This window comes from Mobula hypostoma, chromosome 17 (assembly GCF_963921235.1).
Source record: "Mobula hypostoma chromosome 17, sMobHyp1.1, whole genome shotgun sequence".
Taxonomy (NCBI): Eukaryota; Metazoa; Chordata; class Chondrichthyes; order Myliobatiformes; family Myliobatidae; genus Mobula; species Mobula hypostoma.
This window is the reverse complement of record NC_086113.1, coordinates 5,990,478-6,008,304: the sequence shown is the minus strand read 5'-3', so window position 1 is coordinate 6,008,304 and position 17,827 is coordinate 5,990,478. Positions and strand designations below refer to the sequence as shown.

Below are 17,827 nucleotides of genomic sequence, written 5' to 3'. Positions count from 1 at the left end.
TCCTATGTTGTATTGTTATGTGTTCTAAAGGAATCAACTCAGTACGCATCAATAAAATGGTAAAAAACTAGTTCAGTTTGTATTCAGTGAAACTCTGATTGCTTGGAAATCTGGAGGTATGTTTGGGTGAGTGGCTGGGCCAGAGACTGTTCTACAGGCCAAGTGTATAGCTAGGACCAGAGGAGCTGCAGTCTGGGTGGATTTGTGGCTGGAGTCGGGCTCTGGATTAATTATTTGGTATTTTTTTAGCTTGTTTTGGCAAGCTGTAGCAAATAGGGTACGGCTTACTGGGCCCTATTTACTTTCTGATCTCCCAGCATTACTATGCTTCTATTTAATGCATTTTCAAAAGATATTTAATAAAAGATGTTTTGTCAGAATCAGGTTTAAAATCAGCTGGCGTTTGTTGTGAAATCTGTTGTGTGTTGCAATACATAGTAATAGAAAATTAAATTACAATAAGTATGTACAAAAAAAGAAAATTAAATGAGTAGTGCAAAAAGAGGGAAAATAGTGAGTGGGTTGGTTGTCCATTCAGATGGTGGACGGGGAAGAAGCTGTGTGTCTTCGGGCTGCTGTAACTCCTCCCTGATGGCGTCATTGAGAAGAGGTCATGCGGTCCTTGATGATGGATGTCGCCTTTTTGAGGCTTCACCTTTTAAAGATATCCTGGATGCCGCCCATGATGGAGCTGACTAAATTTACAACTTTCTGCAGCTTGTTTCAATCCTGTGCAGTGACCCACCCCCACGACATACCAAATGGTGATGCAACCAGTTAAAATGCTCTCTCCACAGTACATCTGTAGAAATGTGCGAGTGTCTTTGGTGGCGTACTAAGTCTCCATAAATTCCTAATGAACTATAGCCACTGTCACGCCTTCTTTGTAATTGCATCAATGTGTTGGGCCCAGGATAGATCCTCAAAATCCTCAGGAACTTATAACCATTCACCCTTTCCATTTCTGATCTCTTGATAAAGACTGGTGTATATTCTGTCAGCTTTTCCTTCCTGAAGTCCCCAGTCAATTCCATAATACCAGTAACTGACATTAAGTGCAAGATTATTGTTGCGACACCACTCAACCAGCTAATCTGTCTCGCTCCTGCACACCTCCTCGTCACTATCTAAAATTCTGCCAACAGTGGTAACATCCATAGTAATAAGGTATCCATAGTTATCAGTATTAACATCTGCTAGTCCAGAAAAACTGTTGGTCTGCTATAACAGGATGTATGGGTGGAAAATTGTTGGAGCTTGACTGAAGTTTTATTCTTACTTTCCAATTTGCCATGGGCAGCCAATCTACCAATTTATTATTTTAGTCATGGGTTGCCATCTACATCATTGTTCCTCTTCTGCATATTTATTTATTGAATTTTTTGTCCTGCACTGCACTGCTGCCACAAAGCAACAATTTTCATGGCATATGTTATTGATAAAAGTTTAAGACCATAAGGACATAAGACAGAGGAGGAAAATTAGGCCATTTGGCCCATCAAGTCTGCTTCACCATTCAGTTATGGTTTTATTATTATCCCTCTCAACCCCATTCTCCTGCCTTTTCACCATACCCTTTGAGATCCTCACTAATCAAGAACCTAAATATACCCAATGACTTGGCTTCCACAGCGTCCGTGGTAATGAATTCCACAGATTCACTATCTTTTGACTAAAGAAATTTCTTGATTGCTTAAATCAGAATCATGCTTACTATCACTGGCATGTAACGTGAAATTTGTTAACTTAGCAGCAGCAGTTCAATGCAATACATAATCTAGCAGAGAGAAAAAATAATAATAAACAAAGTGAAGCATAATAATAAATAAACAAGTAAATCAATTACGTATAGTGAATAGATTAAAAAACATGCAAAAACAGAAATACTGTATATTTTTTAAAAAGTGAGTTAGTGTCCAAAGCTTCAATGTCCATTTAGGAACTGGATGGCAGAGGGGAAGAACTTGATTCTAATTCTTACCTATGGTTTTTGTAATTGCTGATCTATATTCAGCTTCTCAATATCCCAGGAACAGATTTGGATAAGTATATTGGAAATAGTTGCGGATCCTAATTTGTATTTCTGCATAAACTCTTGGATTACTTCAAAACAGACATTTATCCTAATTTTGAGTAAAGCAATTGATAAGACATCCTTTCTCTGTGAGTTGACTTCTCTTGTCCACTCCCCTGAATTGGCTTGCTTTATACTGTACTATAATAATTTAAATAGACAGTTCAGAATAAATTGTTTATCTAGTGAAAATAAATTCAGCTAGTAAGTAATTTTTCCTAACTAGTACAAAGTTACAATTGTTTTTCAATTGTAAAATACTTATGAAAATTCCTGCTTGGGAGTTAGATTTAGCGATGGGTCAGAAGCAGACAATTGGACCTGGATGATGAATAGTAAGAGCAGAATTAGGCCATTCAGCCCATCAAGTCTGCTCTGCAATTCTATCATGGCTGATTTATTATCTCTCTCAGCTCCATTCTCCTGCCTTCTCCCCGTAACCTTTGATGCCATGACTAATGAAGAGCCTATCAACCTCCACTTTAGATATACCCAATGACCTTCTCCACTGATGTCTGTGGTAACGAATTTCACAGATTCATCATACTCTAGCTAAAGAAATTCCTCTTAGTCTTATTTAAAAATATAAATAGCTGTTGCTGGAAATCTGAAATTAAACAAAAAGTCTTTGAAATATTCAGCTGGTCAGGTTGCATCTGTCGAGAAGGTGATGGGATTCATGAGCTTTCATATAATATTGTGTCTTTCTTTGCTGATTTAAAAAAAACCTGTGATGTTAATTAAACCTTAAAAATAGTACAGAGTCTTGGAGATGTGTTTCCGCTTATGGCATTGCAGCTTTAATTTAGTTTGTTTCTACTGTCACTGCTTTTCCGCTCGTCACCTTAAAACGTGACATTGAAAGCTTTCTTGCGTAGTTTGCCCTGCTTGCTGTCTGTAATTTCCAAAGGGACTGATCTCTGTCTGCTTTTTCTCCTGCACATTCAATTGGCTGTAGAAAACGAAGGATGGATCTAAACCAACGTGGGTATGTCTTTGGTTATTTATCATGGGTCTCAAGAGGGGCAAATGTTCCGATTCTATTCCAGTTCTCTCCATTATATCTCCTGAATGTCCTTTCTGAATTCTAATTATTCAAAGAAGTGTAACATAAACAATGAAGCAAAGATGCCAGATGGTTTGTTAACTGGACTGCACCAGAATTTTGCGTTCTACACACATTTATTTGAATGTGGAGATTCTAGATTATCCAAAAACATAGGAACAGAACGCCTGTTTCACCAATCCATCATGGCTGATTTATTATCAAGATTTTAATGTAGCCAATTTGAATAAAAATACATTGATCATTATGGATTATTTTTAAATATATGAAAAATATTTCTGTATAGATTTTATTCTTTTGAGCAGAAAATCCACACCAAGGGTCCAAAAGAACTGGATCCGGCTACTTTAACTGTAGGATATTTTCCCTGTAACGTTTACAATAATATGTACATTTAATTTTAAATTCACTTATTAATACTATGGAAACTCCATTCCCTGTGAAAGGTAAGTCGCTTATTGTTTACAAGTTGTCAACAATCTAATAGTTAATTTTTTTTGTTTAACAATATTATTACAATTCCATTTTTCTTGCACCCTTGAAAATTATTATAAGAAACTGCAGACTTTTTTTGTCCTTAGGTTACTTTTGTTACAAATTAAGTACTTACATGTCCTTGAGATTTTCTGTTTTGTTGTAGTAATGAGTTTGACAGCAATTAATCAAATAGCACCAGAGAGAAAACAAAGTTGTCAAGTTGTAAAGAGTTATGATTCTCTTAGAATTTGCCTCACTGTGAATCAAAGTTCAAAGTACATTTATTATCAAACTATGTACTGTATACTATATATAACCTTGAGATTCATCGCCTTCTAAATCAAATTCTGAACCAGGACAAAGCCAATCTTGCAGCATTAGATATTTCTGTATTTTATTGTTTTGGTAAAATATTTTTCGAGTTCTTATATGCTCTCTTAATAAACTTTAAAAAAGTCCTTTTCATGGACTGCTAGACTTAAATGTAAGTAATTATGTAAGCTTAAGGCATAATGGAAATATCTGTTCTTAATGCAATAGTTACCCTGTTTGGTTAAATACTTCAACATAATCAAAATAGCCTTAATTAGATTGTTTATGATAGTGTTTTTATCAATGCAAGTCAAAGTTAGTATAAATTGTGTATGTTAACAAAATTTAGCCAAGATTTTACAACAAGCTGTGAGTCGTGAGTCACTCACACATATTTACCACTAGCATTTTTTTTAGCATTCACGTAACCGAGCGTGAACTTTCATTTCGAGACCATCACGAAGCATCAGCAATAAGTCGCATCCACTGTCGTGCAGGGGTTCAGGGCAGAACAAGCCCTGTCCACAAAACAGCCAACAAAGGAAAGATGCACCACGCTGTTTGGTTTAGCTAGCTATCAGAAGCAGGATTATTTTAAAATATTGAAACCCGAATTACAAATTAAAGAAATGCTTAAATAAACTAAAAATGTCATTTTTTAGTCATTAGTCATTAATAGAATGGACTTGTTTAATATTTTGTGTTAGATTTTTAAGAGGACTCTTTGCAAATATGGTGTTCTATGTATAACTTTGCATTTGCATCTTTTGTAGGAAGCACAAAGAATGCTTGAAGTTGCCGAAAGTGGGACAGTGCAGCTTCCCTTGGAAGGCGGTAACATTTTGAAGATACCTGTAAAAAGTATTAAGTACAGGTAAAGTAAAAATGTGTTCATGGTATGGATGGAAATGAAAATGTTGACTCCAAAATGAATAATACTAAGAAATAAACTTAGTGGAGTGGCAGGGTAGTGTAACATTTAGTGTATTGCCTTACAATGCCATCAACCAGCTCAAATCACGCTGCTGTCTGTAAGAGGCTTGTATGTTCTCCCTGTGACACCATAGGTTTCCTCTGAGTGCTCTAGTTTCCTGCCCCGTTCAAAAGATGTATGGGTTATTAGGTTAATTGGGTAATGTGGGCTTGTTGGACTGGAAAGGCCTGTTACCGTGTCGTATCTCTAAAAGAAAGACAAAATAAATAAATAAATATGTCAGCTTTGTGGTTAAATTTAAAAGTAGTACTTTTTCAGACTACTTTGCTAAACCTTTCCACAAAATTGTTAGGAAATGGTTGTTAGAAGTTTAAACTTCTGACAAATTTGACTTTTAAACAAGTCCTCAAATTATAATGATTTACATTCAATCTAACTGATCCTCCACATAACTTAGATGATAAAGAAGTTAAGTAATACTGTTCATACAATGTAAACCTCTAACAGCTGTATCCTCTAGGCAATAAACATAACGAGGTCAAAGTTCAAAGTTTATTTATTATCTGAGTACATATCTGTTACCATACTATCCTGAGATTCATTTTCTTGTAGGCATTCACATTAAATACAAACAAATACAATAGACTATCGCCTGGTAGCACTCACATCTTCAGTGATGAAATGCTTTGAGAGGTTGGTCATGACTAGACTGAACTCCTGTCTCAGCAAGGACCTGGACCCAAAGCAATTTGCCTATCGCCACAATAGGTCAACAGCAGATGCAATCTCAATGGCATACCATGCAGCTTTAGACCACCTGGACAACACAAACACCTATGTCGGGATACTGTTCATCGACTATAGCTCAGCGTTTAATACCATCGTTCCCACAATCCTGATTGGGAAGTTGCAGAACCTGGGCTTCTGTATCTCTCTCTGCAATTGGATCCTCGACTTCCTAACCGGAAGACCACAATCTGTGTGGATTGGTGATAACATCTCCTCCTCGCTGACGATCAACACTGGTGCACCTCTGGGGTGTGTGCTTAGCCCACTGCTCTGCTCTCTATATACCCAGGACTGTGTGGCTAAGCATAGCTCAAATACCATGTATAAATTTGCTGATGATACAACCATTGTTGGTAGAATCTCAGGAGTGAGATTTACCAACTAGTGGAGTGGTGTCACAGCAACAACCTGACACTCAACGTCAGTAAGACGAAAGAGCCGATTGTGAACTTCCGGAAGGGTAAGACAAAGGAACACATACCAATCCTCATAGAGGGATCAGAAGAGGAGAGAGTGAGCAGTTTCAAGTTCCTGAGTGTCAAGATCTCTGAGGATTAAACCTGGTCCCAACATTTCGATGCAGTTGTAAAGAAGGCAAGACAAGGGCTATACTTCATGAGGAGTTTGAAGAGATAGGGTACGTCAACAAAAACATTCAAAAACTTCTATAGTTGTACCGTGGAGAGCATTCTGACAGGCTGCATCACTGTCTGGTATGGAGGGAGCGCTACTCACAGGACTGAAAGAAGCTGCAGAGGGTTGTAAATTTAGATGGCTCCATTTTGAGCACTAGCCTACCCAGGACACCTTGAAGGAATGGTGCTCTTTTCTCAGTGTAGGAGGTACAGAAGCCTGAAAGCACACACTCAGCGATTCAGGAACAGCTTCTTCCCTTCTGCAATCTGATTCCTAAATGGACACTGAACCCTCGGACACTACCTCATTTTTTAAATATATATTATTTCTGGTTTTTGCACGATTTTAATCTTATCAATATACATATACTGTAATTGATTTATTTATTATGATTATATTTTATTTTGTTTTTTTCCTACTATATCATGTATTGCATTGAACTGCTGCTGCTAAGTTAACAAATCTAACGTCACATGCTGGTGATAATAAACCTGATTCGGATTCTGAATCAATGAAAAACTGCACAGGACAAAGATGGACAAACGACCGATGTGCAAAAGACAACAAATTGTGCAAATACAAAAAGAAAAACAAAATAATAATTATAGACACATAATAAATAACCTTGAGAACATGTGTTGTAGAGTCCTTGAAAGTGAGTCAATAAGTTGTAGCATCGGTTCAGTGTTGAGATGGGTGAAGTTATACGCACTGGTTCAGGAGTCTGAGTCCTGGGGAACAAAGCCTGTGTGGCAATTATTACACAATTACTCTATTCAGATTCTGTCACTCTTAAGGCAGAATAGATCAGAAGATTGGAGAAACTTACTGTTTCAGCGTGATACTCTATAGCCAGCTTTTCTGTCCATGTCCACTGTGTGCCAACTTCAGTTTGGCTACCCTTCTTGCCTACTCCAGAAATTTTGTCAAGTGTATCATCCTAAGACCCCAGTAGTATAAAGCTTATAGAAAATTGGCCCAAATAACATTTTAAACCCTAATGCATTGACAGTGATGGTAATTTATATTGCAATTTGATCCATGGACCACTAGTGAGACATTAAGCCTATGAGAATGGGCGAGTCTTTATTTGGATCAGCCTATAGCTCCCTACGTGTGAGCAACCTTGTGGAACTCCAAACCTCTGATTATTGAAGCTGTGGTTGGATGATGTCTATAGAACCTTAGGTGCTTAGTAATATCTCCAGGCCCTGACTTTGGACAAGATCCAAGCAGTACACAGAGATTGTACTTTTCACTGCTTTTCCTTATTTAACCAACTGAATTCTGAACTTTTTTTTGTAAAAGATTACGTTAGTGTTGTCTTGTAAAACTCTGCATTAAGATAAAATGGGAGAACTCTTTTGATGCCACAGTAGACAAATACAGAGGTGTTGTAGTGGTCCTTTCTGGCCTACATGTCTCAGTTTAATTATGTAGCCTGTGCTTTGCTAACTTGACAATGGAGCCAATAGCTGGATGCCTCAATTTGCTAATTCATTTGAAATGTGTCGGAGATTAAAACCAGCAATTTACAGGTTTCAGTTATTGAATTGGGCAGCATGGTAGCGTAGCAGTTCTTATTGCATCAAAAAGTAATATTGATTGACGGCTAAATTGAATTCATTTGTTATTTCACATACAAATACACAGTGAATAAAATACAAAACTCTACAATTTTATTGATATATTTCCATGAATATTTTATGTACAGAGTTATAATCATTTAACCATAAGCAATATGCAAATACATTTGTATAAACGATAAATTCACTTTGTGAGTGACAGGGGAAAGTGGATTTTAGGAATTGAATTTGTGGTCCTGCTTGTACAGAGCACTAACACTGGGATATGTTTGTCCTCCAGCCCAGATGATCCTTCGGTCGTAAACATATCCGATGAAATGGCCAATTCTGCTGTGTGGAAGGCTCTTGCTATGAATGCTGAAAATGCAAAAGTTATAAAACTTAAAGCGAGGTAGCTTTTGTTTTTGAGCTTCATTACTGGCCTTATGACTAACAAAGCATTCTAAAGTTAATGCATGCAGTATAGTAGCTGCCTTTTAGAGAAATGGGTGCATCGTGAAACTTATCACACTAATCACTCTTAGAGGTAGAGGCAGATACATTAGTGATATTTAAGAACTCTTCGATAGGCATAAGGATGAAAGAAATATAGAGGGTTGTGTGGAGGGGAAAGGTTAGCTTGGTCATGGAGTGGGTTAAAGGGTCAGACAACATCGTGGGCTGAAGGGCTGTGCTGTGTTGTAATGCTCTATGTTCTTACAAAATAGGAGTTGTCAAAAGCAAAACGTAGTCATTCAGTTTAGAGTTTGAATTTTGAAGATTGTTTCGTGTTTTTTCTGTTACTGTCCTAATCTTCATGTCTGTAAGAACAAATTAATTGACTGCTTTGGTAACAAAACTACATTGTGTTTTGTTATAAATTTGCAGTCCTGAAAATACAGAGGATGTAAGAATGAATACTGAAGAGGTGCCCAGGATAAATGTCCTTGATGCTGAAACCTCTGTATGATCTTTAATGCTGAAATCGCCACATCTTCGTCATCCAAGGCAGACTTCTCCTTGTGAAAGCAACTACTTGAGCCATACAGAACCCTGGACCTTTTACAGGAAGTACGAATGTTTGGCTTGCTCGGTGCGGTTTCTCGGTCAGCACGAAACTCTTCCGAAGAAGACTATTTCACCCTAATACAATCCAGTTATATTGATTGCAATGCCAGCTACTATTTTAATCTTCACATCCATAAGCTCAATTTTTAATTTACAGTTTTGGCATAATACAAAAACAAGCAATAGTCTCGCAAACAATAATTTGCTTTGTACTAATAATGATATTCTATTTTAAAAATGGAAAGGAGTGCGTAATGAACATAAGTATATCCTTTATATAGAAATGTATAAATATGCTGCTCCTTGACACATGTCACAATCTGTTTTAAATGGGGAATATTTATATTCAGACAATGAACCAAATCTATATGACTGTATCTCATCATTTATTGGTGGTCCTCGAGAGTTTTGTTGTGGGGTAACTGTGAAGTTGTCTACAGTAACAGGCTTGCAATAGGATATGATAGAACAGATATTTAACTTGGTATTTTGTACACAAGGGGTGTACACCTCGTGACTACATTGATGTGATACTGCTTTTCAAACTAGTCTGTTGCCATCTTTATTTACAAAATTGTTTATCAGTATTGCAGTACTGATTAGAGACTTACGTGCATCCAAACTGTTTACATTTGACTTTTTAACATGATAAACTGTAGGCTTCAATTCACAATGCAGCTTGATATATGTTTTATTTATTTTGTACTTAGATTGTCAAATTTATTCAGAAATTGTTATGTTATATGGAATAGAAAAAATATTTGGCTAATTTTATAAAGATTTTTGTAGTTTTTTTGTCTTTGTACTTTGTAAAGTAACCTCTTTCTATGAGCAGTTCAGCAATGATAGTATTAGAATAGTATCTCTAGACCATCTCAGGAAATTGTTATCTTCCCAGCATCCTACGTTACCATGCTTTTACACAAGTTGTGAAGTTGTTTTGTCTTCCAGACTAGGTGAAGATTTTTAAAAACAAAAACATGACCCTAACAAAAGTACTGGAGGAACTCGGCAGGTCAGGCAGCATCTATGCAGAGGAATAAACTATATTCTGGTAATTCCTCCACCATCCCTCCTTCTCTCTCTATCCAATCCGCATCCTGGTTATCCAGTCACCCCTTCTCTTCTCCTCACCTGCTCATCACCTCCCTCTGATTCCCGCCCTCCTTCTTCCCTTTCTCCCATTGCCCACTATCCTCTCACATTAGATTCCTTTTGTTCCATCTATTACCCACCAGCTTCTCATTTTATCCACTTTGCCCCTCACTTGGTCTCACCTATCACCTGCCAGCTTATACTCCTTCCCTTCCCCTCACCTTCTTATTCTGGCGACATCCTGCTTCCTTACCGGGTCTTGGGCCGAAACATCGACTGTTTATTCCTCTACGTGGTTGCTGCCTGACCTGCTAAGTTCCTCCAGCATTTTGTGTGTGTTGCTCTGGATTTCCAGCAACTGCAGAATCTCCTGTGTTTGTAAATAACTATCCATGTTACTTTTAAGTAGAAGCAGGTTCATTTATCTTGCGTGTGACAGACAATGCCAGTGCAAGAAAAAGAATTGCACTTAGCCATTACAAGATGAAAAAAAGGTAATGTTGTGAAAAATTTGGTTTGTGTCATTAAATCCACCGTATAGTTCAATGTGTGACAAAATCTGCAAATAAATTCAGAAGTGAACTTGTTTTTCTGCTTCTGTGATATTAAGTGTATCACTTCTAATTACTGAAATTGAATGATTAAGTCTACATTACAGGATCTAAGTTATAAAAAAAGTTATCTTTATTGTGTGTCAGTGGTGAACTGAAGGAGTTTTCTATTTAATTTTAAAGGTTACTCAAAAATAAATTAATATTGTGTTGATACTGTTAACTTTAAGATGATAAACACAGTATGAAATTTTAACGAGTTGAGAAACTGGTTTCTGGTAGACAGATTATTTCCATTTTTATTTTAAATTCACAGTTGATGGTAATTTTATGTCTTCCTGTGTTCTGCACATTTAATCACAGAACAAAATCACTAGTATTCATCAATTTTCATAAAATTGTCTAATTTCAGATAATTATGATTTAAGGTTTTTATTACTATCTGAAAGTATGGTAGTGACCATTATTTTTGTAAGGATTCCCAAAGCAATGTAAAAAAAAATGTTAAAGTAATCCATTGTCTTAGTTCAAATGATATATGTGCACTTCCCAGGCATTGTTTCCTAGTTAAGGATAGCATCCAACTGTCAGCTATTAAATATTAGAGGAAATTATTTTTTGTAATGTCATATCTGTTAATAAAAGCAATAAAGACTTATTGCATTGATGAATGTGATTTATAAACCTTTGTTTATGAAGAAAATAACTGAAGGATTGTGTTGTTTTGTAACTTTGAATTAATAGAAACATGGAATATGAGTTCCTCTTTTTTTTTTGGTTATGTATACTTCCAGCATGCCGGGGAACATTTGTAGAACACTAAAGGATCCCAAAATACACACCATTTCTCTTTCCAAGCGAGTGTCTGACTTGCCAACATTTCTGTTTTCATTTCAGATTTCTGTCTTTTTTAAAAACTTTCATATGTTTCTGGTGATAATTGATACATATTTTCCCTTTTTTCATTTGTGGGGTTTCTAAGCTGAAACTGTACAATCATTTTTTTTTTGTTGGTGTCGTTTGCATGTGGCCACTGAAAAATAAGCCAGATTCAATGCTGGGATTGCTTTCCAAACATACTGATGAAGGTAGAGTAGTGGATGTAGTGTATATGGATTTCAGTAAGGCATTTGATAAGGTTCCCCATGTGAGATTCATTCAGAAAGTAATGAGGCGTGGGATCCAAGGAGACCTTGCTTTGTGGATCCAGATTTGGCTTGCCTACAGAAGGCAAAGGGTATTTGTGGGTGGTTCATATTCTGGATGGAGGACGGTGACTGGTGGTAGTCCGCAGGGTCCCCTCCTCTCTGTGATTTTTATAAATGACCTGGATGAAAAAATAGAAGGGTGGGTTAGTAAGTTTGCTAATGACACAAAAGTTGGTGGTTGTTGTGGATAGTCTGGAGTGTTGTCAGAGGCTACAGTGTGACATCAATAGGACACAGAACTGGACTGAGGAGTGACAGATGGAGTTCAACCCAGATAGGCATGAAGTGGTTCAATTCAGTAGATCAAATTTGAAGATAGAATATAATATTAATGGTAAGACTCTCAGCAGTGTTGGAGGGTCAATGAATTCTTGGGGTCCATGTCCATAGGACCCTCAAAGCTGCTGCGCAAGTTGACAGTGTTGTTAAGAAGGCATATGGTGTGTTGGTCTTCAACAGTGGGACTGATTTCAAGAGCCATGAGGTAATGTCACAGCTATATAAGATCTTGGTTAGACCCCACTTGGAGTACTGTGTTCAGTTCTGGTCACCTCATTACAGGAAGGTTGTGGATACTATAGAGAGAGTGCAGAGGAGATTAACAAGGATGGAGAACATGTCTTATGGGAATAGGTTGAGTGAACTTGGTCTTTTCTCCTTGGGGCAACGGAGGATGAGAGGTGACCTGATAGAGGTGTATAAGATGATGGTAGGCATTGATTGTGTGGACAGCCAGAGGCTTTTTCCCAGGGCTGAAATGGTGAACACGAGAGGGCATAGTTTTAATGTGCTTGGAAGTAGGTACAAAGGGGATGTCAGAAGGAAGTTTTTCACACAGAGTGGTGAGTGCATGGAATGCACTCTCAGCAAAGGTGGTAGAGGTGGATACAATAGAGTCTTTTAAGAGACTTAGTTAAGCACATGGAGCTTAAAAAATGGAGAGTAATGCTGCAAGGAAATTCTATGTAGATTACATGGTCAGCACAACATTGTGGGCTGAAGGGCCTGTAATATGCTGTAGATTTCTCTGTTTCTATATAGGAGCAGTATTTGAGCCCATCGAATCTGCTCTTTCACTTCACCATGGCTGACCCATTTTCCCTCTCAGCCCCAGTGTCCTGCCTTCTCCCCATATCCCTTCATGTCCTGACTAATCAAGAATCTATCAACTTCTGCCTTAAATATACCCAATTCCTTGGCCTCCACATCTGTCTGTGGCAATGAATTCCACAGACTCTCCACTCTTTGGTTAAAGAAATTCCTCCTCATCTCTGTTCTAAAAGCACGCCCCTCTGGTATTAGACTCCCCCACCAAAGGAAGCATACTCTCCACATCCACTCTATCGAGACCTTTCAACATTCGATACGTTTCACTGAGGTCACCTCTCATTCTTCATCAAACACTCCTCATATGACAAGCCTTTCCTTCACCTTCTTTCAGAAGTGCCAAATGGATAATCTATTTTGAGTTTCCATGATCAACAAAGCCAATTTCACAGGCACAGAGCCGTGGTACAGGCAGATACCAAACCAGTAGTTCAAAGACCTGAACTAACTATTTGGAAATACTCTATCAAATTCCATTATGCTGTCGTGGAATTTAAATGTGGGTAATAAACAGGCATTAGAAATAAAAACCTAGCCATAAGTGATAAAAGAAATTTTCTAGATGCTGGAAATCCAATGATCACACAAAATGCAGGAGGAACTCAGCAGGTCAGGCAGCATCTATGGAAATGATGAAGCCATCACCATTTTGGGCTGAGACCATTTTTCAGGACTAGAAGGGAAGGGGGAAGACACCAGAATAAACATGTCAGGGGGAGGAGAAGGTAGACAGCTAGAAAGTGATAGGTGGGTGGGAAAGGTAAAGGGCTGGGTAAGAAGGAATCTGTTAGGGGAGGAGAGTGGAACATGGAAGAAAGGGAAGGAGAAGGGACACCATTGGGAAGTGATATTCAGATGAGAAGAGGTAAGAGACCAAAGTGGGGAATAGAAGAGGGAAGGACAAAGGTATTTTTTTACTAGAAGGAGAAATCTATGTTCATGCTAACAGGTTGGAGGCTACCCAGATGGAATATAAGGTGTTGCTCCTCCATCCTGAGAGTAACATCATTGTGGAAAAAAGGAGGCCATAGACCATAAGTAATAATAACGATCTCATTCACTGATATTTTCAGGGAAGAAATCTGCCATCCTCACCTATTCTGGCCATAAGACATAGAGGTAGAATTAGACTATTGGACCCATAGAGCTTGCTCCATGGCTGATTTATTATCCCTCTCAACCACATTCTCCAGCATTTTCCCCATAATATTTTACACCCTGACGAATCAAAAGTATAAAAGTGATTCCAAGAAGGTTTACTCTTAAATGCCACTTAGTTCAAGAGCAAGTTGTGCCCCCTTTTTCAGTGATGTGCTGATCTTGAAAAATGAATAAACATTATTGTGAAGAATAGCATACGTATGTTAAATGATGAAATCCTGATAGTCCAGAGCTGAAAGTTAATGAGCAAATCATTTTGCTTTGTCTGCTTTCTCCAAGCCTTTGTTTAACTGACTGTTAAGTTTAAGCAGGAAAAAGAAAATACATATGATGAATGGAAACACGATTTTGAACTTCTTCAGTCTTTTAATTGTTAAGTGTACACTTGACTGATATCTTTATTGTCATTAAGCACAAAATGGACTAACAGGGCAGGGAAGTCCAAAACTAGGGGCCATAGATTTAGGGTGTGAGGGAAAAGATTTAAAATAGACCTACGGGACATGTTTTTCATCCGGAGGGTGGTGAGTATGTGGAATGAGCTGCCAGAGGAAGTGATTGAGGCGGCTACATTTATGAAGCACTTGGATAGGTCCATTGAAAGAGGAATGTGGATTGATCACAGGGAACTGGGTGGTTGGCATGGACTATTTGGGCCGAAGGGCCTTTATGCATGCTGTTCTATGACCCCATGACCTTTTGAAAGTATTTAGAATTATGAGAGGCTCAGATAGGATGAATGCGGTGACAGTCGATTCCCCAGTGTAGGGTAGTCCAAAACAATGAACTGTAGATTTAGGGTGGGAAGAAAAGAGCTACAAAGGGCCAGAGGGGCAAATGTTTCACAGAGGGTGGTGAGTTAGCTAGAACGAACTGCCAGAGGAAGTGGTGGTTCTTCTTCTTTTGTGCTAATGGAAGCTGACACGTATCTGGAAGGTGCACTACCGCCACCTACTGTAATGGAGTATGAAGGGAGCCATGACAGCGATCAGATCCAAACTCCCAAACCTGTTTTAGTTAAAAAGTCCACCACGGCCCTGCACTACTTAACTGACCCTGCCTCAGCTGCCAGAATATCCCGCAAACCAGGCACCCCAGAACGGCCCAATAATTGCCTCGACAGCTTTCCACTTTCCAGCGGAGATCCGTGGCACACCATGATCACGTTAGAGTCTCTGGGACCTTACAAAAATCACACCACCCGTTGCCATGCTTACCAGCAAGTGCCAAAGTGGAGTGCAAACCCGTACGTCCTAATGCCAGTCTCACCAACCACACATCTTCCCCTCCTAAAAAGGCATCTCCCCATGGACTGACAGAAACAAATTGTGATACCACCTCCCCGTCCCACTCCTATCCCACAATTTCTGCCATTTCTCAATCCCAACTAACCTAATACAAGATTTGGCGTCGTACTTTTCCATATTAACTATAATATTCACCTCAGTCTTAGTAAGTGTCTGATTTGCTGTAACATTTGCCCTTTCATTACCCGATACATCCCCATGTTCAGGTACCCAACAAACTGTACTTACTACTCCCACACTCTCCGGAATGTATCGATTATAACGCACTTCATTCAGAGGGAGCGGTTGAGGCAGATGCGTGGAGGGGAGGGGTTTGGAAGGATATGAGCTGAAAGCAGGAAAGTGGGCTGGTTGCGGACAGGCCTGTATCCCAGATGTAACTCGGATTAAAATTTAGAAATCAAACGGGGTCTCCCTGTTATTGAAATAAGTTCGCTGACCCGGACATTAATTTCCTTTCTCTCGCGATCTTGCACCTTGTCTACCTGCACTGCTCTTTCTCCGTAACTGTTACATTTATTCTGCATTGTTATTGTTTTACCTTGTTCTACCTCCAATTATCCGAGTAATGAATGATCTGTACGAACAGTATCCAAACTTTTCACTGTATCTCGGTACAGGTGACAATAATAAACCAATTTACTAACTGAGCTGCCCCGGGCTTTCGGTGATGAGAGAGGAAAACCGTGAGCTTTGCTGTGTTCTGTTTCCCTCGGCAATGCCTGACTGCGCCCAGGGCTCTTTGTCCCCGGCGCCCCTCCCCACTCCGCCCCGTCTCTGGTAGACTGTCCCTGACCCCCATCTCCGATGCTGGGACCTTTTCAGCCCCGCTCCCTGTCTCCAGTACCACGTAACTATCCTTCCCTGATCCCTCTCTCCGGTACCTGTCTAGACTGTCCCTGACCCCCGTCTCCGGTACCTATCCGGAGTCCGGACAGTCCCTAACCTCCGTCTCCGGTACTGGGACCCTCTCTCCGGTACCCTCCCCTCCCCTCCACGTGACTATCCGACCCTGATTCCTCTCTCCGGTACCTGTCTAGACTGTCCCTAACCCCCGTCTTCGGTACTGGGACCCTCTCTCCGGTACCCTCCCCTCCCCTCCACGTAACTATCTGACCCTGATCCCTTTCTCCGGTACCTGTCTAGACTGTCCCTAACCCCCGTCTTCGGTACTGGGACCCTCTCTCCGGTACCCTCCCCTCCACGTAACTATCTGACCCTGATCCCTCTCTCCGGTACCTGTCTAGACTGTCCCTAACCCCCGTCTTCGGTACTGGGACCCTCTCTCCGGTACCCTCCCCTCCACGTAACTATCTGACCCTGATCCCTCTCTCCGGTACCTGTCTAGACTGTCCCTAACCCCCGTCTTCGGTACTGGGACCCTCTCTCCGGTACCCTCCCCTCCCCTCCACGTAACTACCCTACCCTGATCCCTCTGGATCCCTCTGGATCCTCCCGCCGGTGCACAGCCGTTCCCATGGCAACCACCATAGCGTCGGCGCTCGCCCGTGGAGTTGTCATATCACCGCATCTTCGACGCTGATTGCATGAGGTAGCTCCCGGCTGCAGCATCGATGACTGTGATTGGTGGAGGAAGCAGGCCCCCCCCCAGTGTCCAAGGGCCTGGGTGAAGAGTAAACGGAATCGGCAGGGAGGGCGGAGGAAAGGAGGGGGACGTGGATCTCCCCGGGAGGAGGTGAGGAGGAGGGGGCCTCGGGGGAGGTTCGATACAAAGTTCCGGGAGGGCGTCGTAGGAGAAGGGGGACACGGGAAATGGAGCTCTGAGCATTGGGTTGGGGTCCCATGGAGGGAGCCGTTGAGTTGGAATGATGGTGGGAGCAGCAAAGCGGGTAGCTGTTCTCCATCGACGGGAGGTGGGGAAAGACGGTCACAGCTCTGGGTCAAGAGCTGCAAAGTTAGAGCCTCCACCACTACGCATGTAAAATGTTTCTGGCGGAGGTTGTTAATCTTTCCATTAACAATCTCAAGCCACACTGACCATAATGAGCTCTCTTCTTGTGGCCACTATGAAGTTCTGTCATTGACATCAGAATCACTGTCATTTATTTATTTAAAGATACAGCTCGGAACTTTCCCTTCCAGTCCAATGAGCTGTTCCACCTAGCAAACCATCTATTTAACGCTAGCCTAGTCACAGGATAATTTACAATGAGCACTTAACGTGCTAAACGGCGCGTCTTTAGACTGTGTGTGGGGGGAGACCGGAGCATCCGGAGGAAACCTACACAGTCCAAGGGGAGAACGAACGAACTTCTTAGAGACGGCGCCAGAATTCAACTCCAAACTCCGGAATGCCCCGAGTCGTTAACGTGGCACCGCCAGATGTCGTGAATATTGGTGGCCGCTGGACAGTATGAAGACATAAGGATTGCTATAGGTTACTAAAGTAAATAAAATGTGCAAAAGGGGAATAATGAGGGTTCACAGACCACTCAGAAATCTGATAACGAGATAGA

General features: G+C 40.2%; 1 protein-coding gene across 7 annotated transcripts in view; it reads left to right on the top strand.

The window, feature by feature from the left end:
• The window catches only part of LOC134357810 (sodium bicarbonate cotransporter 3-like), a 147,856-nt gene extending 136,549 nt beyond the window's left edge, over positions 1-11,307 (top strand). For 2 of the 7 annotated variants that reach the window (XM_063069485.1, XM_063069487.1), the window contains exons 24-27: positions 3,033-3,062; positions 4,703-4,803; positions 8,155-8,265; positions 8,742-11,307. In XM_063069485.1, coding sequence (XP_062925555.1) covers positions 3,033-3,062; positions 4,703-4,803; positions 8,155-8,265; positions 8,742-8,823 — 324 coding nt within the window. In that variant the 3' untranslated portion in view covers positions 8,824-11,307. The remainder of the gene's footprint in view (positions 1-3,032; positions 3,063-4,702; positions 4,804-8,154; positions 8,266-8,741) is intronic. The other 5 variants (XM_063069486.1, XM_063069488.1, XM_063069489.1 and 2 more) reach the window with 4 other exon arrangements.
• Positions 11,308-17,827: the final 6,520 nt, after the last annotated feature.